This window comes from Notolabrus celidotus, unplaced genomic scaffold, assembly GCF_009762535.1.
Source record: "Notolabrus celidotus isolate fNotCel1 unplaced genomic scaffold, fNotCel1.pri scaffold_127_arrow_ctg1, whole genome shotgun sequence".
NCBI lineage: Eukaryota > Metazoa > Chordata > Actinopteri > Labriformes > Labridae > Notolabrus > Notolabrus celidotus.
In genome coordinates this window covers 138603-161885 of record NW_023260012.1, presented here as the reverse complement: position 1 = coordinate 161885, position 23283 = coordinate 138603, and the positions used below count along the sequence as shown (strand labels likewise).

Here is a 23283-nt window from a genome sequence, read left to right as displayed (position 1 = left end):
CCCCGTCCGCCTTACGGACTTTAAGGTCCACAACCTGACAGCCAGCTGTAAAGTGTTCCCCATCAACCTGGAGCTGATGTCCTTCTTTCGTCACTGCAGGTCAGGAGACTCTGAGACTCTGAGACTCTGAGGCTCTGAGACTCTGAGGCTCTGAGGCTCTGAGGCTCTGAGGCTCTGAGGCTCTGAGACTCTGAGACTCTGAGACTCTGAGACTCTGAGGCTCTGAGGCTCTGAGGCTCTGAGACTCTGAGACTCTGAGGCTCTGAGACTCTGAGACTCTGAGACTCTGAGGCTCTGAGAATCTGAGACTCAGAGACTCTGAGACTCTGAGACTCTGAGGCTCTGAGGCTCTGAGGCTCTGAGACTCTGAGACTCAGAGACTCTTAGACTCTGAGTCTCTGAGGGTCTGAGACTCTGAGACTCTGAGACTCTGAGACTCTGAGGCTCTGAGACTCTGAGACTCTGAGGCTCTTAGACTCTGAGTCTCTGAGGGTCTGAGACTCTGAGACTCTGAGACTCTGAGACTCTGAGACTCTAAGACTCTGAGACTCTGAGGCTCTTAGACTCTGAGTCTCTGAGGGTCTGAGACTCTGAGACTCTGAGACTCTGAGACTGAGACTCTAAGACTCTGAGACTCTGAGGCTCTGAGTCTGGTCTCAGGTTTGAAGGTCTCTGATTTGACAAAGGAGCTGATCTGGTTCTGTTTCTTCTCTACAGTTATGAACCCGAGCTGTTTCCCGCCCTCTTCTTCGACGGGATCCCCGGCATATCTCTGGCCATCTTCAGATCTGGGGTCATATCTCTGAGCGGTTAGTCTGAGCTGTGTCTGAAATGTTAAACTTCAGTGATTCACATGTGACACCTGATATTTATGAATGACTCTAAAGTTAGAAACACGAGACTCAACATGATCACATGGTGATTTTCAGGCTTCGGTCCCAGGTGATACAGGTCTGTTAGAGAGCACTATAAGGTTCTAGTGGTCCTTAAAGAAGTTCTTGTTCTTTCAGAGGTTCCTTTAAGTGTTTAGTTCTGCTGCTATAGGCTTAGACTGACCCACTGGGATCCTGTCTTTCCCTCTCTCTCCTCTCTCTGCCTGTCTCTCACTTTAACTCTTCCTGTCCCATTAAAGTTACTAACCATAGACCTTTCTGGAGTCCCTGAGCTCCCTTGTCTCGTAGGTTCCTCTGGATCTCTGCTGTGACTCCTTTCTTCCTTTCTTCCTTACCTTCCTTCCTTCTATCTTTTCTTCTTTTTTCCTTTCTTTCTCTCTTTGTTTTGTTTCTTCATCCTTTATGTCTCCTCTTCTCATCTCCTCCTTTCCTTCTATCCTTTCCTTCCCCATTTCTTCTCCTCTTTTTCTTTCTTCTGGTCTCCCTCTCTTCTCTCTTTTCTTAGACCTTTCTGGAGTCCCTGAGCTCCCTTGTCTCGTAGGTTCCTCTGGATCTCTGCTGCTGTGGACGTGGTCCAGACTCCAGCTGCTACAACTACTACTATCCGTCTCCCCACTATCATCTCTCTCTCTCTTCACCTCCCTCTATCCCTCTCTCCAACACGGTCTCAGCAGATGTGTGTCTAACATGAGTCTGGTCCTGCTGGAGGTTTCTGCCTGTTAAAGGAAGTTTGTCCTTGCCACTGTAACTTGCTAAATGCTGCAAAGTGCTCTGCTCATGGTGGATTAAGATGAGATCAGACTGAGTCCTGTCTGGAAGATGGGACTGGATCTGATCCGGTCTTGATGTTGGGTCTTTGTTAATAGTAGAACATAGAGTCCGGTCTGTTTGGATAGAGTTCTTCAGGTACTTTGTCTCAGTTGAGATTTGTTCTAGAGGTTTCCTTTTGGAGCTCTGTTTTCTAACGTTGAAACATTTCATGGAAATAAAATCTAACTTTCAGTTTTGTGTTAAATTCCAGGAGCCAAAACTGAAACTGAGGTCAAGCAAGCGTTCGAAATGGTCACACCAATCTTGAGCTTGTACAGGAAGAAGTAAGGAAGGAGCTGATTGGCTAATAAACCGTTTGTTTGTAAACCTGAGGTCAGCGTTCTTCGTTCAGTTCCTCTTTAGTTTGTCATCCTGAAGGTCGCCTCTAATCTGGATTAAATATATGAAAAGAGGGAATAACCGAGCTGCAGCCTCCACTGCTGAAACAGGAAGTGGTAAAAACTGCAGTTCCTCAAGTGTCCACTAGAGGATGGATCCAAAAACTGAAGAGGTCCCATTAACACCCGTGTTAGAACGAATCCTTCTAAAGCAGAAATAAACATGTTCACAGGGTCAGGGTTTCATGCACACTCTTTGGTTTAGAGGATATTAAAGTTAGGAGTTTTGCATAATTAGGGGTGGGGCTTACTTGGCGTGGGGCGGGGCTGACTTGGCGTACGTGCAGGACGTGGGCTTTAAGCCGAGCACAGATTTAAGGTGCAGTAATCCTGAGATATAAACCCTTCCATGTTTCCTCATCGGTGTTTCTAGTGAGAGTGTTTTCTGTAACCTGATGACTCCTGAACTGGGAGCCCTTCCTGTCGGCTCTCCTGGGCCGCAGGCGGAGCGGGTGGAGCGGGTGGAGGTGAGGTAATCCTGCAGCTGACGTGACGAGTCCAACATGAGGATAGAGATTTATGGGAATGTTTCCTCCCCTGACGAAACCCTGAGCTCCTCTCTCTCTCTCTCTCTCTCTCTCTCTCTCTCTCTCTCTCCCTCTCTCTCTCTCTCTCTCTCTCTCTCTCTCTCTCTCTCTCTCTCTCCCTCTCTCTCTCTCTCTCTCTCTCGGTCTCTCTCTCGGTCTCTCTCTCGGTCTCTCTCTCGGTCTCTCTCTCTCGGTCTCTCTCTCCCTCTCTCTCTCTCTCTCTGTCTCTCTCTGTCTCTCTGTCTCTCTGTCTCTCTCTCTCTCCCTCTCTCTCTCTCTCTCTCTCTCTCTCTCTGTCTCTCTCTCTCTCTCTCTCTCTCTCTGTCTCTCTCTCGGTCTCTCTCTCGGTCTCTCTCTCGGTCTCTCTCTCCCTCTCTCTCTCTCTCTCTCTCTCTCCCTTTCTCTCCCTCTCTCTCTCTCTCTCTCTCTCTCTCCCTCTCTCTCTCTCTCTCTCCTCTTACTCTCTCTATACTTCTTCTTCTTTGTTTAGGAGCCGTATCAGTAAAGTCCAGAGTCTAAATTGAACTTCTGTTTATGGTAAACTTTATTTCTGCTGAGTTTTAAAGATAAGTTTTCCTCAGCAGCATGTTTTGAAAGTTTCCTCTCCTGGAGCACCTGTGATCCTGTTGTTTTATATTTTCTCTCTTCACTTCCGTCCGTCTTCATGGCTCTTCTCTCTCTCTCTCTGTAACAGCATCCTCAGCTTCCTCTGACCCTAAAAATAACTAATGATCACGGTGCTGACGGCCACACATCCTGTATTCCTCTGTCACATCCCCCCTGCTGTCTTCACTTTCTCTTCTGCTGCCTCAGGTTTTCCTTCCCTCCTTTATTTTTATTATTTAAGGGTTATTCCATCGTTTCACAGAGAGAGGAATAACTTCATCAAAGTTAGAGTTTTCAAACAGATTCATCCGTCGCTAGAAGTAGTCCCCAACAAATCCTGCATACTGTACCTGCTCATTAATTTAATCAAACTGAAGGGACTGCTATAGGCTCAGTCTGCTATAGGCTCAGTCTGCTATAGGCTCAGTCTGCTATAGTCTCAGTCTGCTATAGTCTCAGTCTGCTATAGTCTCAGACTGCTATAGACTCAGACTGCTATAGGCTCAGTCTGCTATAGGCTCAGTCTGCTATAGGCTTAGACTGCTATAGACTTAGACTGCTATAGGCTCAGTCTGCTATAGGCTTAGACTGCTATAGACTTTGACTGCTATAGACTTTGACTGCTATAGACTTTGACTGCTATAGACTTAGACTTAGACTGCTATAGGCTTAGACTGCTAAAGGCTCAGTCTGCTATAGACTTAGACTGCTATAGACTTAGACTGCTATAGACTTAGACTGCTATAGACTTTGACTGCTATAGACTTAGACTGCTATAGACTTACACTTCTATTGTCTTAGACTATTATAGTCTCATCTGATATAGTCTCAGTCTGCTATAGGCTCAGTCTGCTCTAGGCTCAGACTGCTATAGGCTCCGACTGCTATAGGCTCAGTCTGCTCTAGGCTCAGACTGCTATAGTCTCAGTCTGCTATAGGCTCAGACTGCTCTAGGCTCAGTCTGCTATAGTCTCAGTCTGCTATGGTCTCAGTCTGCTATAGGCTCAGACTGCTATAGGCTCCGACTGCTATAGGCTCAGACTGCTATAGGCTCAGACTGCTATAGGCTCAGACTGCTATAGGCTTAGACTGCTATAGGCTCAGACTGCTATAGGCTCATCTGCTCTAGGCTCAGACTGCTATAGGCTCAGACTGCTATAGTCTCAGTCTGCTATAGGCTCAGACTGCTATAGGCTCAGACTGCTATAGGCTCAGACTGCTATAGGCTCCGTCTGCTATAGGCTCAGACTGCTCTAGGCTCAGACTGCTATAGGCTCAGTCTGCTCTAGGCTCAGACTGCTATAGTCTCAGTCTGCTATAGGCTCAGACTGCTCTAGGCTCAGACTGCTATAGGCTCAGACTGCTCTAGGCTCAGTCTGCTATAGGCTCAGACTGCTCTAGGCTCAGACTGCTATAGGCTCAGACTGCTATAGGCTCAGACTGCTATAGGCTCAGACTGCTATAGGCTCAGACTGCTATAGGCTTAGACTACATCAACATGTAAACATTTATTATTTTCTCATTGTTAATAATAGAACATGGAGGTCGGTCTAGGCCTGCTCTGTGTGTAAAGAGTCTGAGGAGAACGTTTGTTGTGATTTGGTGCTTTATAAATAAAGATTGATTGATTTGAATCATGCTTTGTGTTTTCATTGATTCATCAGTCTGGTTTACAGTCTGGAGAAAGTGTCTGAGTTGGTCTGCTCCTGTGACTCAGCACTTTGTTCTTTTAGTTTCTGGGTCGTGTGAAACTACAAAAAACGCAGAGTCAACTTTTCCACTTTGGGCCCAAATAAATGAGAGCCCGTCAGATTAGGAGGCGGGGAGCACACCTGTATTCAGAGGAAGGAAAAGCACAGACAGTCCTGTGCTCAGCTAGCTGCTAACCTCACGTCTCCACATGCACAGGCTGAAACCATCTGCTGCAGAGGAAGCAGGGGAGGAGGTCTCCAGAGGGAACCATCCAAAACAAATAACTCACATCATCTCCAACCCAGAAACACATCCGGGAAGGAAGTGATTTACAGCGAGCGTGCACGGGAAGGAAAAGCCATCAGTGCACTCATTAAACATCTCGTTTTAGCCCGAGTGCTTTGTAGAGACACGTTTTAAACAATCCTCAAACATCCTGCAGGGAGACGATACGGTGTGATCACAGAGAGCCGCCGAGAGCTACACCTCCCTCTCCTGAGTGGCTCCTGAAACTCTAAAACAGAAGAGCTGCTGTCCTCCTGGGACAGGCGATCAAATCTGATCTCAACACAGAGACATGTTTCTCTCAGGCCCTGCTGTGGAGACCTCTCCATCTGGATCAAAGGACCCAACGGGGGCCCTGCTCGCCCCTAACTGACCCCCGACAGGATCATCTGCAAAAGCAAAGTCTGCTCCGAGTCTGAAAACAAGGCCAGATGTTCCCAGCTGGACTCTGAAGACTCTGCAGGAGCTGAGATGTGTGTCACATTAAAACATTCAATCAAACCTTTATGCATCTTTTTAAAACGCTCCGGTCTGCAGAGTCCTGATCCGGCTCTCATGCCTTGTGTGTCGCTTCATGTGGTCGGCCCTCGCTCTGAAAGCAGTCTGAGGTGATGGAGGTGTTTGACTTCTTCAATCTGCAACACTGAATGAAACCACGCTAGCGAAGGAGGAAGCAGAATCTCTCGTGGACAGGAAGTGGGAGTTGTGTCAATCACTCCTGTCGTGACATCATCACAGGAGCTAACTCAGATTAGCTCGCAGGGTAGCTTAACTGGAGGATGACCAACATGTAAAGGCAAGGACGGATGTTTTCATGATCCAGGACCTTTGGCCCACTTCGTGCAGCATCATGAGAGATTCACAAACAGCGTCCTCTAAGACCGCTCTGAACCTCTCTGCCGTCAGACCACCGGGGACGTGAGGGGGCGGGGCGGCGTGGAGGCTTCAGAGGACATCAGGGATCAGCATGATAAATAAACTTCAGCTGTTTCTCACAGCAGATCCCTCCCAGATGTTAACGTCTGTAGGTCTGAAGGGTGGAGGCTTCCCCGGGGGCTGCAAGGGATTCTGGGAGAAGAAAAGAGAGCTCCAGTTTCCCTGCTTTGTTAATGAGTTTTAATAACTTAGACTCAGACAGAGGAGCTTCAGCTGGACGGCGGCACAGAGCTGATAAAGACCAGCAGCCTCCTTCATTCAATAACAAAAACACTTCAGTGTTTGTTGTTCATCTGTCCTGGGTGAGTCTCAGTTTCACTGTAAACTGTCAAACAGAGGCTTCCCTCTGGCTTACTGTTCATCTGTTCTGGGTGAGTCTCAGTTTCACTGTAAACTGTCAAACAGAGACTTCCCTCTGGCTTACTGTTCATCTGTTCTGGGTGAGTCTCAGTTTCACTGTAAACTGTCAAACAGAGGCTTCCCTCTGGCTTACTGTTCATCTGTCCTGGGTGAGTCTCAGTTTCACTGTAAACTGTCACATAGAGGCTTCACTCTGGCTTACTGTTCATCTGTTTTTGTTGGGTCTCAGTTTCACAGTAAGTCACATAGAGGCTTCACTCTGGCTTACTGTTCATCTGTTTTTGTTGGGTCTCAGTTTCACAGTAAGTCACATAGAGGCTTCACTCTGGCTTACTGTTCATCTGTTTTTGTTGGGTCTCAGTTTCACTGTAAACTGTCAAACAGAGGCTTCCCTCTGGCTTACTGTTCATCTGTTCTGGGTGAGTCTCAGTTTCACTGTAAACTGTCAAACAGAGGCTTCACTCTGGCTTACTGTTCATCTGTCCTGGGTGAGTCTCAGTTTCACTGTAAACTGTCAAACAGAGGCTTCCCTCTGGCTTACTGTTCATCTGTTCTGGGTGAGTCTCAGTTTCACTGTAAACTGTCAAACAGAGGCTTCACTCTGGCTTACTGTTCATCTGTCCTGGGTGAGTCTCAGTTTCACTGTAAACTGTCAAACAGAGGCTTCACTCTGGCTTACTGTTCATCTGTTCTAGGTGAGTCTCAGTTTCACTGTAAACTGTTAAACAGAGGCTTCCCTCTGGCTTACTGTTCATCTGTTCTGGGTGAGTCTCAGTTTCACTGTAAACTGTCAAACAGAGGCTTCCCTCTGGCTTACTGTTCATCTGTCCTGGGTGAGTCTTAGTTTCACTGTAAACTGTCAAACAGAGGCTTCACTCTGGCTTACTGTTCATCTGTCCTGGGTGAGTCTTAGTTTCACTGTAAACTGTCAAACAGAGGCTTCACTCTGGCTTACTGTTCATCTGTTCTGGGTGAGTCTTAGTTTCACTGTGAATAGTAAGTTTACAAAGATGCTTTACTCCAGCTTGTTGCAAGTCTGTTTCTGGTGAGTCTTAGTTTCACTGTAATAAAATACTACAACGAAGCTTCATTCTGGATTACTAAAGATATATTTGAAGTGAGTCTCAGTTTCACTGTTGATGGTAAGTTTACAAAGAGGCTTCATCCTGGCTAACTATTAATCTGTTTTTGGTGAGTCTTAGTTTCACTGTAATTAATATGCTACAATGAAGCTTCACTCTGGCTTACTGTTCAACAGTTTGTGGTGAGTCTCAGTTTCAATGTAAACAGTAAGTTCCACAGAGGCTATGGTTCATCTGTCTCTGGTGGGTCTCAGTTTCATTGTAAATAGTAATTTAGACTGCAGGTTCACTCTGGTTTACTTCATATATGTTTCTGGTGAGTCCCAGTTTCACTGTAAATTCTAAGTTCCACAGTAGCTTCACTCTGCCTTACTCTAAGGTTATGAACCTAGTTAGTCTCAGTTTCACTGTAAGTAGCAGGTAACCCCAAGACTTTACTGTTACTTATTTCAGGGTTATGAAGCTGGTGAGTCTCAGTTTCACTGTAAACAGAAAGTAACACAGTGGCTTCACTCTGGTTACTGCATATCTGTTTGTGGTGAGTCTCAGTTTTACTGTTAATAGTAAGGCTTACTCCAAGGATATGAACCTAGCAGTGAGTCTCAGTTTCACTGTAAACTGTTAAACAGAGGCTTCATCCTGGCTAACAATGAATCTGCTTTTGGTGAGTCTTAGTTTCACTGTAATTAATATGCTACAATGAAGCTTCACTCTGGCTTACTGTTCAACAGTTTGTGGTGAGTCTCAATTTCAATGTAAACAGTAAGTTCCACAGAGGCTATGGTTCATCTGTCTCTGGTGGGTCTCAGTTTCACTGTTAATAGTAAGTTAAACAGGTTTTCTCTGGCTTACTGTTCGTCTGTTTCTAGTGAGTCCCAGTTTCATTGTAAATTCTAAGTTCCACAGTGGCTTCACTCTGCCTTACTCCAAGGTTATGAACCTAGTGAGTCTCAGTTTCACTGTAAACAGAAAGTAACAGTGGCTTCACTCTGGTTACTGCATATCTGTTTGTGGTGAGTCTCAGTTTTACTGTTACTTAGTTCCTATAGTAAGGCTTACTCCAAGGATATGAACCTAGTGTGTCTCAGCTTCACTGTAAATAGTAGGTAACCCCAAGACTTTACTGTGACTTATTTCTGCGTCATGAAGCTGTTGAGTCTCAGTTTCACTGTAGACAGTACGTCAAACAGAGGCTTCACTCTTTTTCTGGTGAGTCTCAGTTTCAAAGTGAAGTAAGCTTTATCTGGCTGACTATTCATCTGTTTTTGGTTTGTCTTAGTTTCACTGTAAATAATATGCTACAGTGAAGCCTTACACTGGGCTTAATGCTCATCTGTTTCTGATGAGTCTCAGTTTAACTGTTAAAGTTTACTTTTCAAAGAAGCTTTCATTTGAGTCTCAGCTTCACTGTAAACAGTTCCACAGAGGCTTCACTCTGGGGTAATGTTCATCTACGTCTGAAAAGTCTCAGTTTCACTGGAAAATATGCCTAAAGCTAGGGTCTCACTCTGGCTTAAATTTGATCCCTTGTTCAGAGTCTCAGTTTCACTGTAAACAGTTCCACAGAGGCTTCCCTCTGGCTTCCTTCAGCGGTATGAACCTGAAACAGAAACTGATGTTCTTGTGATGTTCTTGTAATTAACGGGTCTTCAGTTTGCTGAAATAACAACATCATGATGCAGATTAGTCCAAAGTCCAAAGTCCAGCTTTGTCAGGTCTGTCCTCAAGAGGAGAAGAAAACTACGTCTACAATGTTTGTTTGTTGAATCAGTTCAGTTGAGATTATTCTGAGGAGGAGAGGTTTCACAGAAAGTGTGTCAGAGACAGAGCAGCAGCTGAGGGGAGGAAGGAGTTAAAACTTTTCTCTTTCGTCCAGCAGGAGGTGGTGTGGAGGGGGGAGGAGAGGAGGGGAGGCGTGGGGGAGGGCAGTCCCCCCTGTTTTTTCTATTGATAGCCATATTCCCCCATTTATTCCCTCAGTCTGAGCGATGCAGAGAGACGAGCAGAGGGGCGACCTGTAGAGCCTGAGAGCACAGAGAGAGAGAGAGAGAGAGAGAGAGAGAGAGAGAGAGAGAGAGAGAGAGAGAGAGAGACGGATCAGTGTTTGAGAGAAAGAGAGAGGAGACACCGGGAATGGAGAGCTGTTCATCTCTACAGTAAGTCTCTTTCTTTCTGCTGATTGGCTGCAGCTTTAAAACTCCTGACCCTGCAGTGATTAGTCTCCAGACCTGTTAAAGCATCATTACCTGTCTTAATTCAAGGGGAACGTGTGCAGACATGTGAAGCTATCCCAGCTAATGTTCCTAAAATCAACCCTGAGTGTTAAACAGTCTCCTCTTCAGGGTCTGATGTTAACTTACGCCTCATTAAGACGGATTCTCCACTATATGTGAGCTCATATACTGAGAGGTGTGAGCACGATCTGCTTCTGTGACCTAGTTCAAAGTTTGTGCAGAACATCATTCATCTCAACCCCAGATTTTATGGACAAGATGTTCTGCACATGCTCACGGAGGACGGTCACGATGCAGAGTCGGCTCTAATGAGGGTCAGACAGATTTAAAGACACGATCAGTGATGTGCTTTAATATGTGTCACTGGATACCGTCAGTGCTAACCTTTAAAACTCTGCGTTCAGATCTCAGTGCACAGAGAGAAGAATTTAGAATCTTTCACTAAACTCTGAACATGATTCTTGATCGATGATCGAGCTTCATATTCAGAGTCTCGTACAGAAGGTGAAGCTTTTATTGCAGAAAGAAGTCTTCTTTTTGTTGCATGCATCTTCACACTGCCTCCCCTCTCTGCAGACTGTTAACCATGGAACCTCTGAGGTTTATTCCAAACCCATTATCTGTGCCGCCTTTTTTCCATTCAGGGTCAGGGGTTCCTCTTATTTATGTCATTTTATTCATCTGAAACACACCGAGAGCTTTCAGTCTTCGCTCTGTGACTCATTCTTACTGCCTGTCCCTCAGAGTGAGTCTCCAAACAGAGAAAGGGAGTTTAAGTTGCATTGCTCCTGCAGCTTTTATGCTTCTCCTGCAGAGATCTCTTCCAAACAGTAGTATTTTATGCTTCTCTGGCAAATATCCTTTCTCAAGCAGCCTTTTTATAATGCTTCTCCTGCAGAGATCTCTTCCTTACTTAGTATTTGATGCTTCTCCTGCAGAAATCTCCTTTAAAACAACATAAATTTAGGTTTCTCCTGCAAAGATCTCTTCCACACAAAAGTATTTTATGTTTCTCCAGCAGAGATCTCTTTTCAAACTTAGTATCTTAAGCTTCTCCTGCAGAGATCTCTTCCAAACTTAGTATTTTATGCTTCTCTGGCAAAGATCCTTTCTTAAGCAGCCTTTTTTTTTAATGCTTCTCCTGCAGAGATCTCCATTCAAACTTAGTATTTTAAGCTTCTCCTGCAAAGATCTCCATTCAAACGATATAATTTTATGCTTCTCTGGCAAAGATCCTTTCTTAAGCAGCCTTTTTTTTTAATGCTTCTCCTGCAGAGATCTCCATTCAAACTTAGTATTTTAAGCTTCTCCTGCAAAGATCTCCATTCAAACGATATAATTTTATGCTTCTCTGGCAAAGATCCTTTCTTAAGCAGCCTTTTTTTTAATGCTTCTCCTGCAGAGATCTCTTCAACGCGGTAGAATTTTATGCTTCTCCTGCAGAGATCTCTTCCTTACTTAGTATTTGATGCTTCTCCTGCAGAAATCTCCTTTAAAACAACATAAATTTAGGTTTCTCCTGCAAAGATCTCTTCCACACAAAAGTATTTTATGTTTCTCCAGCAGAGATCTCTTTTCAAACTTAGTATCTTAAGCTTCTCCTGCAGAGATCTCTTCCAAACTTAGTATTTTATGCTTCTCTGGCAAAGATCCTTTCTTAAGCAGCCTTTTTTTTTAATGCTTCTCCTGCAGAGATCTCCATTCAAACTTAGTATTTTAAGCTTCTCCTGCAAAGATCTCCATTCAAACGATATAATTTTATGCTTCTCTGGCAAAGATCCTTTCTTAAGCAGCCTTTTTTTTAATGCTTCTCCTGCAGAGATCTCTTCAACGCGGTAGAAATGTATGCTTCTCCTGCAGAGATCTCCTTTAAAACAGCATAACTTTAGATTTCTCCTGCAGAGATCTCTTGAAAGATTTTTGAATGCTTCTCCTGAAGCTTCTCTCGGCTGCAGGAGGTCTGAGGGAGCCGGTCTCTTGAAGTCCTTGAAGGAGTTGGAGGAAGCTGCATCAGGTTTTAGAAGCTCTCCTGGTTCGATAAGTTTTAAACAATGAGATCCTCAGATTGTCTTTTGTTGTTGTTTCAGCTAGCTGCTCTGTGATTGGTTAACCTCTGACGTCAGTCCCAACATGGCCCACCTCTTCCTCGCCAGTAAGATCGTCACGCCAGACGACCTCCACAGCAAAGGCGGGCCTCGGATCCCCAAGAGCGCCCCGAGGACGCCGGCGACCCTCTCCTCCGAGAAGCTGACCCGGGAGAAGACCAGGAAGGACCACGGTGTCGTCGTGACAACACACGTCCCCCACATCAACGAAGTCCAGCTGACGGCGGCGACCGGCGGCGCCGAGATGTCTTGCTACCGATGCACCGTGCCTTTCGGCGTGGTCGTCCTCATCGCAGGCATCGTGGTCACGGGGGTGGCGTACACCTTCAACTCCCACGGGTCGACCATCTCGGTGCTGGGTCTGGTGCTGCTGTCTGCTGGACTGGGCCTGCTGGGGTCCAGCGCCCTCTGCTGGAAGCTCCGACTCAGGAAGAAGAGGGACACGCGGAGGGAGAGTCAGACCGCCCTCATGGCCAGTCAGGGGTACTGCATCGCCTGAACGCCTCTCCTGAGTGGGATTTAAGCTTTCTTCTGCTTTCATGCTTCAGATTAACGACTCTAAGGCGGTGACATTGAACGCACCACACCGGAGGAGAGATGGAGCTCCAGGATCCAGACTGTGACGGTCAGAGTGAACCTTGAGTGTTCGGACACACGGTGGACACAAGGATGATTCAGGACCAGAGATCATGAATGTGGAGACTTCAGACTCTCAGCTGGAAGTCCTGGTCGATGAAGGGGGGCTCAGTTTCTGTCACTAATCTTTAAAGCTAAGACAATCATCACTGAACTTTCATCGATTCCTCCCAACATGTCCGAGGTTTAGGAGTTCTGGTTTTCACCACGAGACTCCATCCTCTCTCATCCCTCCATCATCTATCAGTCTCTCTACAGAGACAGTTAGTCAGTGATGATGATGTTCAGTAGTTCTTCCTAAATGCTGCTAATAAGCTCTAAATGATGTTTAATAAGGTACTTTAATGTTTTGATTTCTGATGAAGCCTGTTTGTGAGCTCAGCACTCGGTCAGTTCTTCACGTCATGTTCCTTTAAGTCAAAGTGTTTGTTTTAAACATTTTTAAGCCTCAAAGGCAAAAATATGAATTGTTGAAGGGCAGCAGGGATCTGTGGATAGGCCTTGGGTGGCTGTTGCCCCTCCTCAAATCTGATTTACTCCCTCAGTGGCCTCCTTAAAAGGGCAGATTTATCATTTAAATAAAGGGAAACAAGACTTTGAAACATTGCAACAGTGGCGGAGGCTTCAGGAGAGCTGGGTTCTAGAATACTGGGGGAGTTCTTAAAGGGACAGTAGCTGAAATGAGGGCGATTGGCTAATCGTCTTGTCAGAGGTGGGATCCAAAATTGGCTCATTAATGTTTGCTTGTGTAACTTTGGACGAACGTCTTCAGGAGTCCTTAAAGAGGTGAGATTACGCTCTATTTAATATTTAACAAACAAACAGGAAGTTAAAATGTTGGATGTTAACACTTAATGTGGATAAAGTTTCAAACTTTGAGCCTAGTTAAAAAAAGGCCCGCGAGATTTCAGCGAGATCAACGCGAGGTTTCCTCAACTGGTGACATCACGAGTTGGTGAATCTCCTTAAAAGGGCAAATTCGTCATTTTAAAGAAGAAGAAAAACACGACTTTGTAGTACGGCAACAGTGGCAGAGGCTTCTGGAATACTGGAGGGTTCTTAAAGAGACAGTAGCTGAAATTAAGGTTTGCGGTGTAGATCATGTGACGCTGCTACAGAGCGATCAGAGGGAGGAGATGAAGACTGAACATGAGCATGATACGTCTGTTTGTATCCACATACAGATGATGATCTGAGATTGAAATGGTAGATTAATGATAATTGTTGGTGTGTGAACACATAGTTCACGCCCTCCTGGAGAAGTCAGCGCCCCAGTTTGTCCACTAAAGTAAAAGAAAAAGTCCCTGAAGGACACGGACTCGGAGGGTGTGGTTTGGAGCTGCAGCAGGTGTGCTATCGAGAAGCTAGCTTGGTTAGCCGCACGGTCTAAATTCATTTTATTGGGTTGTTGCAGCTAACTAAGATCTTCTTTAAGTTGCTTTGGTGGAAACTGGCAAACCCCAGGTATCCCCTATCTGACTCCTCCCCCTGTCTGACTCCTCCCCCTGTCTGACTCCTCCCCCTGCCTGACTCCTCCCCCTCTTCCTGCCTCCTCCCCCTCTCTGACTCCTCCCCCTCTCCCTGCTCTCTGTGAAACTAGAAACCAGAGATCATAAACTGATCAGTGTTTACTGAGGGAGTAAATCAGCTGAGGAGGAGGAGGAGGAACATTTCCTATAGCCTGATATTCGATCAGAGGAGTCGCCCCCTGCTGGACGTTAGAGGGACTGCAGGTTTAAGACTCTCTTTATGCTCACAGTTGAATGTTGGAGTAAGTGTCTGAGGACTGAGCTCCCAGTTTCAGGTGAATCTCTGATATGCATGCCTCTCTGTGTTTAAACTCGTGCACTAAGATCCACAGTGATTCAGCTCATTTATTCCACAGTATTAAAGAGTTCCCACGCCGCTGTGTCACTGAGGGTCACTTTGACTCACTTCCTGTCAAACTGATGTTAAGTCTTATTTATTCTTTATTTGTTACATTAAAAGAAACAAACCTGAAACTGGACGTCCTGGTTTTGATTTCCTCGCTCTGGGTTTTGTTTTCAGGTTGAGGGGAGACTGGAAACTTGGGGCAGCCCGGCTGTTATATTTAGTTGTGTTTATGTTGCCTAGCGTCCCGCAGACACACGACCAGATAATACAGCAAGCAGAGGGGGAGGGGGAGGGGGAGGGGGAGGGGAGGCTGGGGTTGCGTCACTCAGAGAAGCAGGAGTTGGTGGTGACGGGTAACGGTTACAACGCGTTGTCACTTCTGCAGTGCTAACTTTATCTCCGCCGGAGCGCAGCATCCTGGGAATGTGGGAGGAGGGGGGGAGGAGGGGAGGAGAGGGGGCAAGGGGGCGAGAGACATAGACAGACAGTGAGAGAGCGTGTTGCATCACCTCAGAGGATCCTCGGTCTCGTTCCTGCAGACACTCTGAGGAGGTTCAGGTCCTCTGTGAGCGTGGCGGAGATGGAGGATGAAAATAGACGCAGCGAAGTGGAAAAACATCGGAACCTGACAGGAAGTGACCTCAGCAGCAGCGTTACAGAAGCAGGACTCAGACTCCAGTCCCACATGGGTCCTGGTTTCAGGCTTTCTATATAAGAAATGCTTTAAAACAGTCATACCTGCCTGAACCTGATCCTGATGTTTGCAGAAGGAGGCAGGAGAAGCATAAAGCTGTTAGCCCTGTCTTCATAGTAAACCTTTAAGAGTGATTTCTCCCTCTGTTAGTGGGGTGCTGTTTAATTTTGATGTCTGGCTAATCAGGTCCAAGCTCTTTAACTCTCAGCTTCTCCTGCAGAGATCTCCTCTCAAACAACATTACTCTGAGCTTCTCATGTGAAGCTCTCTCCCAAACGTCAATGTTTTATGCTTCTCCTGCAAAGATCTCCTCCCAAAATGAATTATTTAAAGCTTCTCTGGTAAAGATCTTTTCTCAAATTATATTGTTTACCCGTCTCCTGCCCACATGTCCTCTAAAACAGCCTCATTTTAAAGTTCTCCTGCAGAGATCGCCTCTCAAATGGCATTATTTTATGCTTCTCCAGCACAGATCTCATCTCAGACTAGATATTTATTGCTTCTCCTGCAGAGATCTCCTCTGAAACAGCATCTCTCCTCTCATATGGCAATATTTGATGCTTCTCCTGCACAGATCTCCACTTGGGTGGCAAGGTTTAAAGCGTCTCTGGCAAAGAATATGCTTCTCCTTCATAAATTCCTTTCAGACGGCATTATCAACAGCTTCTCCTGCAGCGATCTCATCTCAAACTAGATATTGATTGCTTCTCCTTCTCCCTCAAACAGCATTATTTTCAGATTATCCTGCACAGATCTCCTCCCAAAATGAATTATTTAAAGCTTATCTGGCAAAGATCTTTTCTCAAGCTATATTTGTATGCTTCTCCTGCAAACATGTCCTCTAAAACAGCATCTCTGCTCTCATGGCAAAATTTACAGCTTCTCTGGCAAAGAGCTCCAAATGTATGCTTCTCCTGCAGAGATCAACTCTCTTAGAGCTTATTTGCAGCTTCTCATGCACACATCTCCGCCTGGGTGGCGAGGTTTACAGCCTCTCCTTCAAAGATCTTTTCTCAAACAGCAGGATTTAATTCTTCTCCTGCAAAGACTTTGTCTGAAACTTCTCCTTCAAATTTCTCTTCTCAACAGCTTTATTTGGAGCTCCTCCTGCAGAGATCTCCTCTCAGGTGACAGTATTTAAAGATCTCCCTAATGGCATTATTTTAACCTTCTGCAGAGATCTCCTCTTAACCAGCTTCATTTTCAGCTTCTCTTAAACATCTCCTTACCTGAGCTTTCTGATCGTATATTTTAATAATCAATGACCATTAGAGACTATTAGAGAACACATTAACCCTGATGTGATCTCACTTTACTATCACCTGTGAATATACAGGGATGAAACATCATGCATATTTTAGTCTTAACCATGATTCTGATTTCTAAACTCCAGACGTCTGGTGTCGGGTGTCTGAACCTAACCGAGCAGGTTTTGTTGAGGTCTAGAGCTCTTAAAGGTTTCATGGTCTGGGCTCCTCGGTCTGTCAGCCTCCCTTCTCCTGCTGGAGGTGAACTCAGTTGAAGTGGAGCATTGTTGCGTGGTGTTTCTGAGCAGAATGAATGATTCTTTGTGTTTCTGAAGCTGTGAGCGGAGAGAGTTCAGAGGGGAAATCCCGACCCTCCCTTCCCTTCCTGTAACACACTGACCAGCTGAGTGACCAGAAGGCCAACACAGTGGCAGTGTCACCCCTCCTCCCCCCTCAACACACCCCTGACTCTCCGCCAGAGAGAGCCTGGCACGCAATGAGACGGGGAGGCGGCACGATTAAAGGGACCAGCCGGAGAACAGGAAGGTGTTTTCTGTTCTGTCACACCCTTTACCAAAACCCTGAAATAATTCCCTCCTGCAGGGTGTGACTGCGAGGGACTCGAGGTCAGCACAGAGACACACACACACCTCACACACACACACACACACACCTCACACACACACGCCTCTGAACATCTGAAACCAACCGCTCTGGTGTTTTTAACGTCTGCTGCACATTTAGAGCACGAAGAAAAGTCCTCTTAATGAGGAATCCTCCGATCTTTGGAGCCTGGTCTGCAAACAGAACTCAGGACAGGAACAAGAAATCTGTGCTCTGAATCAGCAGGGGGTCATCCTGTGAGGTCAAAGGTTGTTCTCATTAACTCCTCTTTCAACTGAACGGCTCAGCTGAGCTTCCTGCAGACCAGATCAACATCTGTTTCATGCTTCATGCTTTCATCTTGTTTCATGCTTTCATCTTGTCTCATGCTTTCATCTTGTCTCATGCTTTCATCTTGTCTCATGCTTTCATCTTGTTCATGCTTTCATCTTGTCTCATGCTTTCATCTTGTTTCATGCTTTCATCTGTTTCATGCTTTCATCTTGTTTCATGCTTTCATCTTGTCTCATGCTTTCATCTTGTTTCATGCTTTCATCTTGTCTCATGCTTCAAGTTCTGATTTGCATAAAGAGGGGCGTGGTCCACTTGACTGACAGGTGAGCTCACTGTAGCTGTTAGCGAGGAGGCCCCCCCCCCCCCTGCATGCATCAGGGCCTCTGTTGGGCCACCAAAGTCGAAACAGTCTGCACACACGTCTTGTATCACAACTAGCTACCTAGCATCAAGCTAAACTTGCGAGCTAGCTGCAAATTACGAATTTTGAAACATGAAATTTGAAGGTTTTAATATTTAGATGTGTGATATCATGCAGAAGGTTTAAGCTAGTCAGAGATGCACAATCCAGTCAGCTAGCTAGCGGCACACTACAGAGTCCAGGCCGAGTTACAGAACCAAGAAATGTTCGTTAACGTGAAATGAAAGTAGAAATAAGCTCCTCCCCCCTTTTTTTCAGTCCAAAGCCATTGCAGTCTGGTTTAGGGACAGATTTTACAACTCATCAGGTTTGACTGTTAGCAATTGTTCTGCTAACTAGCTAAGGCTAACAAAGTCCGTCAGTAAGAGCTCTCACTACAGATCATGAAGTTCATGTTGTCAGAAACTAAGAGGCCAGTGTTTGCTGTTAGTTTATTCAGTCTGTGTGTTTCTGCAGATCTGTGAGCTGAGTGTTTTCTGATCTGAAGGAAACGAACTGATGACTCATGAACGAAGGAAGTGAAGAGTCTAAAGGACGTTTCTGAGTGGAAAGACTTTGAAGCTTTCGTGGCTCTGAGGTGAAAACACACGCAGCTTCAGAGGAAGGTCATCGACTGACCTGCAGCCTTTTGATTTCACGTCTCTGCACAGTGAATGAATCACTTCCTGTTTCACTGTAAATACATCTGTTAGTGTGACGTGATGATGAGGGATTAAAACACGGGCGGTGTTGTTGCTCAGAGGCATTATGACTTCTTGTGTTTCTGCAGAATCAACTGTAAACTCAGTAAACTCAGAACTCAGTAAACACAGTTAGCTCAGTTAGCTCAGTTAGCTCAGTAAACACAGTTAGCTCAGTAAACACAGTAAACACAGTAAACACAGTTAGCTCAGTTAGCTCAGTTAGCTCAGTAAACACAGTAAACACAGTTAGCTCAGTAAACACAGTAAACACAGTTAGCTCAGTTAGCTCAGTAAACACAGTAAACACAGTTAGCTCAGTAAACACAGTAAACACAGTAAACACAGTTAGCTCAGTAAACACAGTAAACACAGTTAGCTCAGTTAGCTCAGTAAACACAGTAAACACAGTTAGCTCAGTAAACACAGTAAACACAGTAAACACAGTTAGCTCAGTAAACACAGTAAACCAGTTAGCTCAGTTAGCTCAGTAAACACAGTAAACACAGTTAGCTCAGTAAACACAGTAAACACAGTTAGCTCAGTTAGCTCAGTAAGCTCAGTAAGCCCATCCTTACAGTCCCCGTGTGCACAGAGTGTTTTCGTACGTTCAGAGTTTAATCGACCCTCAGACTCACTAACAGCGGCTCCGGTCGACAGGTCGGCGGACGGGTAATGAGGCTGCATGTCGATGATGCTGTCAGGCGGAGCTGCTGGGAGGCAGCGGGGCTCATTACAGACTCACATCCTGTCCCCGCAGCAGAGTCTGAGCTAAAGCTGGAACCTGAAGGGAGGCGCGCAGGCCGGGGTCGAGAGTCTGGGAGGAGGAGACGATAAAAAACTGCTTGAAAAGTGAAAGTTTTTTCAAGGTTTAAAGAAATGAACTCAACACCAGCTCAGAGCTGAATGTCTGCAGGGCTGATGGACCGCTAATGCCTCGTGTGGTTGCATCAGCAGGAGGGTTTCTGCAGAAGTCAGCCAGTCAATTGTAAATGCTGTTTAATGCCTTTTTAATGCTATACTGTAAAATGTTTAATGCCATGACTCCAAATCTCTCATCTGAAACATATCAGAACGTTTGGAGCTGAGACAGAAACGGAGCTCTAGTGAAAGTTCAGACAGGAAGACTATAAACCAATCACAGCAGTTTAACTCTCCTCTCCCTCGTTCAATAGCTCACCCTCTTCCAGCTCCACGCTCCTGAGCTGTCATTGGTTAATCAGCGGCGGCGTCATCCAATAGCTCAGTGACACGCCCTTATCCTCAGCCTATCAACTCTCTGCTGTCTTTTAATGTGGTCTCTCTCTTCCAGCTAGTTCCTTCTGCTTTGATGGTGCGCACCCTCCACCTCCTCGTCTCCACCTGGTCTCTGCAAGTCTTCAATCATCAACACAACCACCAGAGTCTGGACCTGGGTAGCACTGTTGCCTCACAGCTAGCTCTTCTGAAGTCACGTTTCGATCACGCAGGTTTCTGTGAGATCTCGTGTGCGTGGAGTCGTCACCACGAACGTTAAGTATGAGGTCTAGATCTAAAGAATCTAAAGGAACCGTCTTCTGTGTGTTTTTAGTGGATCCAGATGTTAAGAATCAGTCTGACCTGTCCTCGTGTTCGTGACCCGCCACCACTTTAGACGGTAGATTAAAGGTGGTCTCGTGTGTGACGGATTCTTTAACACAGGGGTGTCCAAACTTTTTTACAAAGAGGGTCACATTTGATGTTGTCAGAATACCTCAGGGATCAGTGGCTCCGACTGAGACTTAGGAATCCTAAAAGGTTCTATATGAAATATTAATCACAATTATTTAACTTTTTTGTTCTCAATAAATCAGTAACTAGGAAGTCCTCAGTTCTCCACAAGCCACTTAAACATCAACAAACTTTATCTTCTTCTGGAGGAAAATCATGTCTCATTATTTTTCTATGTCAGGATCATGATCTGGATTTCATCTCTTCTTTTTCATGTTGTTTTTAAGACTTTTCTGACCAGCAGACGACATTTCAAGAATAAAATCATTATTTTTTCTACATTCTGAACATTTTTTATTCACCAAATTTTGCCTTTTTCTGCACAATTTCATAATTTGATCTTGTCTTGTGTTCTCTTTTATGTCTTCTGAACTTTTAGTGTTCATCAAGAACATTTTCACATTATATAAAATCATTAATTTGAAAACCTGTCAGCTTTAAGAGTTCTTGTGTTTCTTCTTTAATGCCGTCTTGCAGAATTCCCAGAGCTCTGGCTTTAGACAGGAAGTCCATATGAAGCTTTTGAGACATTTGATTGACTTTAGTTTTATTTGTGCTCTTGAAAGAAACTGCAAATGTTCAGATGATTCAGAAGGTGATTAATATCTGTGCTATAAATAACACCTTTTAAGAAGGAAGCTTGGGGCCATAAATAAATGGACCTTGGGCCGCGATTGGCCCCCGGGCCGTACTTTGGACATGCCTGCTTTAACAGCATCTTTTAACCTTTAAACACTTTACCCTCATGTGTGTCTATGAGTCTAATGATGAGGCTTTAAGTCCTCTTCAGTTCCTTCATTGGAGGTCAGTCACCGGATGAAACTCTCTCTTCTCTCACCGTATGACAGAAAGCTCCTCCTGTAATCATCCTGCGGTGATGCATTCAGGTGAAAAAGGATATATCAGATGTTATGTGAGTATGAATGTACCATGACATGCTTAAAGTTCCTCTCTGTGCTGCTGAGAGGAGAACATGTTGCAGGATGAACCGTGTCCTGACGCTGAGACGGCTGGAAGTGATGGTGCTGCAGGCTGCAGGCTGCAGAGGTTAAATCTCCACATCCGTCTTTTAATTGGAAGGTGATTCCCTGGAGGAGGTCTGTTTGTTATTCAGAGACATGTTGGAGTTTGTTTTTCACTTCCTGTCCAGGTTCTCTGGAGGACAGGAGCTCTGCAGAGTTTCATCCTGAAACAGACGAAGTATGAAAATCCAAAAAGACAGACAAACACGGACGTTAGGAGAAGCAGACCGGAGTGTCAGACGTGGTCCAGGTCCTCGTGCGTGGGACTGGGTGGCTCCTGTTGGTCTGCGTTGGGAGAGATCCTGTGATAGACGCTGGTTTAAGTCCCCGAAGGAGGCGGACCAGGAGGGCACACAATGGCATGGAGGCCCGACCGGCCCCATTAAGCAGGGAGAGGCCCTTCCTCTCACACGTTCTCTCTGCTTCTGTCTCTTTCTCTCATCGCCCCGATGACGGATTTAAAGCCTCTTGGAATAATAGACCGGCTCCCGGTCCGCGGTGGGCGCTGTGACGGACAGGAGGGGAGCGCTCGGCGGTGCCGCCTCGACGCAGGAAGTTCACATTGTGTTTCAGAAGAATGGTTTAGATCGCCATCGAGGCCGACTCCTCCGTGCCCTCGATGGGGATCTAAACCATTCTGTCAGAGGACTGAGACTCCACTTCCTTCAGGCCACACAATGCACGAGGAGGACTGGACCTGGACTGTGCAGGATCAGGGTCAACATGATGTGTTTGCAGCTGCATGTTACCTGCACCTGCACTCTCCATCAGCTCATTTAGATTTACAGAGAAGGTGAAACAACTAGACGTCTAAAATCAACTAATGACTTTCAGATAAATTTAAAGAAGGATGATTATTACACATTTTGATCTGCTGAGAGTCGACATGAGATCCTTCTCCTCAATCAGAACAAAGAGAAACAGCTGCTGGTGTGTAAGCATCCCACAGCCGGACGCTGAGAGGACGTGAAACCACCTTAAAAACCCAAATTAAAACCATCATCAAACGTCCAAGCTGTGCACGAAGATGTCTCGTATACGAGGTCAATCACAAGATCACACATCTGATCTAAAGCTTTCTGCATCTTGTTGTTGCCGTCATTGTGCACACAATGTCTGTTCATCCCCTTCATACGTAGCCTGATGTGCTCCTCCTCAAAAATACAACCACGCTTTGAAACCACGCAGGCCAGAAGCTCTGTGATTGGTCCGCTGGGTAACATCGTAAGTCCCTGCAACACCGCCTACACTGATTCAGCGGCCGTACATCTTCATCTTCTTCTCTTTTCTTCTTTTCAATAACTGATACTGCTGCTCAACATTCATCAGCTCCAACTCAAACATAACATACTCTGATTCTGCCTCTAGTTTCTTGTGCACGAAACAGCAGAGAACGTAGAGGAGGAACCAGGAAGTGGAGATATGACTCGCATTAGTGATGGGAATTCAGGCTCTTTTGGCTCGGCTCATTACAAAGAGTCGGCTCTTCCGGCTCCTGAGTGGCTCCTCAGATCTTGTTTTAATTAATGTATGACCTAAAGTAATGTAAAACGAGTCACTAATGTAAAAACATTCATTATATCAAATGTGTATCATTTAAAGGCTTTATTTATAAACTCAACATGGAGCAGAGTGCTACAGAAATGAAATTATAAAGCTCAAAAACAAGACTCATCACATTTAGACAAAAAGGTCCAATCTCTGATGTCTGTATATTATTTATAAACTTTGAAACCCCTTCATTATCAGCAGGTTCCCTTCACTGTCTTTACTCTTCACTTCTTGCACTGATGGATAAACAGTTCTAAAGTCCATGACCTGGAGGACTGAGATCCTTCACAGACAGATCTGATGTGTCTTTGCAGGTTTTTTGTGGACCCTGATTGAGGACATTTTAACATAGACTGTAAATAAAAATGGACAGCGTTGCTCCGCCTCTTCCTGTTGTACGGTTCTGAAGCCAAAGAATCCCTCTCCTGGGCGCCGCCATTGTGCAGCCAGAGCCTGTGAAGCCACGGTAACAAGCTCCGCCCTACAGCGTGACGTCACAAGACGCTGTGTGTGCTTTGAAGTTTCCCTCCACGGCGGCTGTGAATCAAACAGGAAGTAAAACCCCGTTTTTTAAACTCTAATA

At 45.5% G+C, this 23283-nt stretch overlaps 2 protein-coding genes across 3 annotated transcripts in view; both read left to right on the top strand.

The window, feature by feature from the left end:
* The window catches only part of LOC117808581 (TATA-box-binding protein-like), a 5252-nt gene extending 2976 nt beyond the window's left edge, over positions 1-2276 (top strand). Inside the window, exons 6-9 of the mRNA XM_034678302.1 lie at positions 1-99; positions 718-809; positions 1915-1987; positions 2082-2276. The exon at positions 1-99 is cut by the window's left edge and continues 60 nt beyond it. Coding sequence (XP_034534193.1) covers positions 1-99; positions 718-809; positions 1915-1987; positions 2082-2190 — 373 coding nt within the window. The 3' untranslated portion in view covers positions 2191-2276. The remainder of the gene's footprint in view (positions 100-717; positions 810-1914; positions 1988-2081) is intronic.
* A 7291-nt stretch (positions 2277-9567) lies between these two features.
* LOC117808590 (transmembrane protein 100-like) lies at positions 9568-14564 on the top strand. Of its 2 annotated transcripts, none has more exons than XM_034678311.1 (2): positions 9568-9745; positions 11911-14564. In XM_034678311.1, the coding sequence occupies exon 2, from the start codon at positions 11954-11956 to the stop codon at positions 12425-12427; it is 474 nt and encodes a 157-aa protein (XP_034534202.1). In that variant the 5' UTR covers positions 9568-9745; positions 11911-11953; the 3' UTR covers positions 12428-14564. The 2 variants fall into 2 exon arrangements, with proteins under 2 accessions (XP_034534202.1, XP_034534203.1); XM_034678312.1 differs by lacking the exon at positions 9568-9745 and adding an exon at positions 10077-10137 and having other exon boundaries at positions 11911-14081.
* Positions 14565-23283: the final 8719 nt, after the last annotated feature.

Coding starts and splice junctions, on each gene's coding strand:
- LOC117808590 (XM_034678311.1), top strand. CDS start 11,954: ATGGCCCACCTCTTCCTCGCCAGTAAGATCGTCACGCCAGACGACCTC.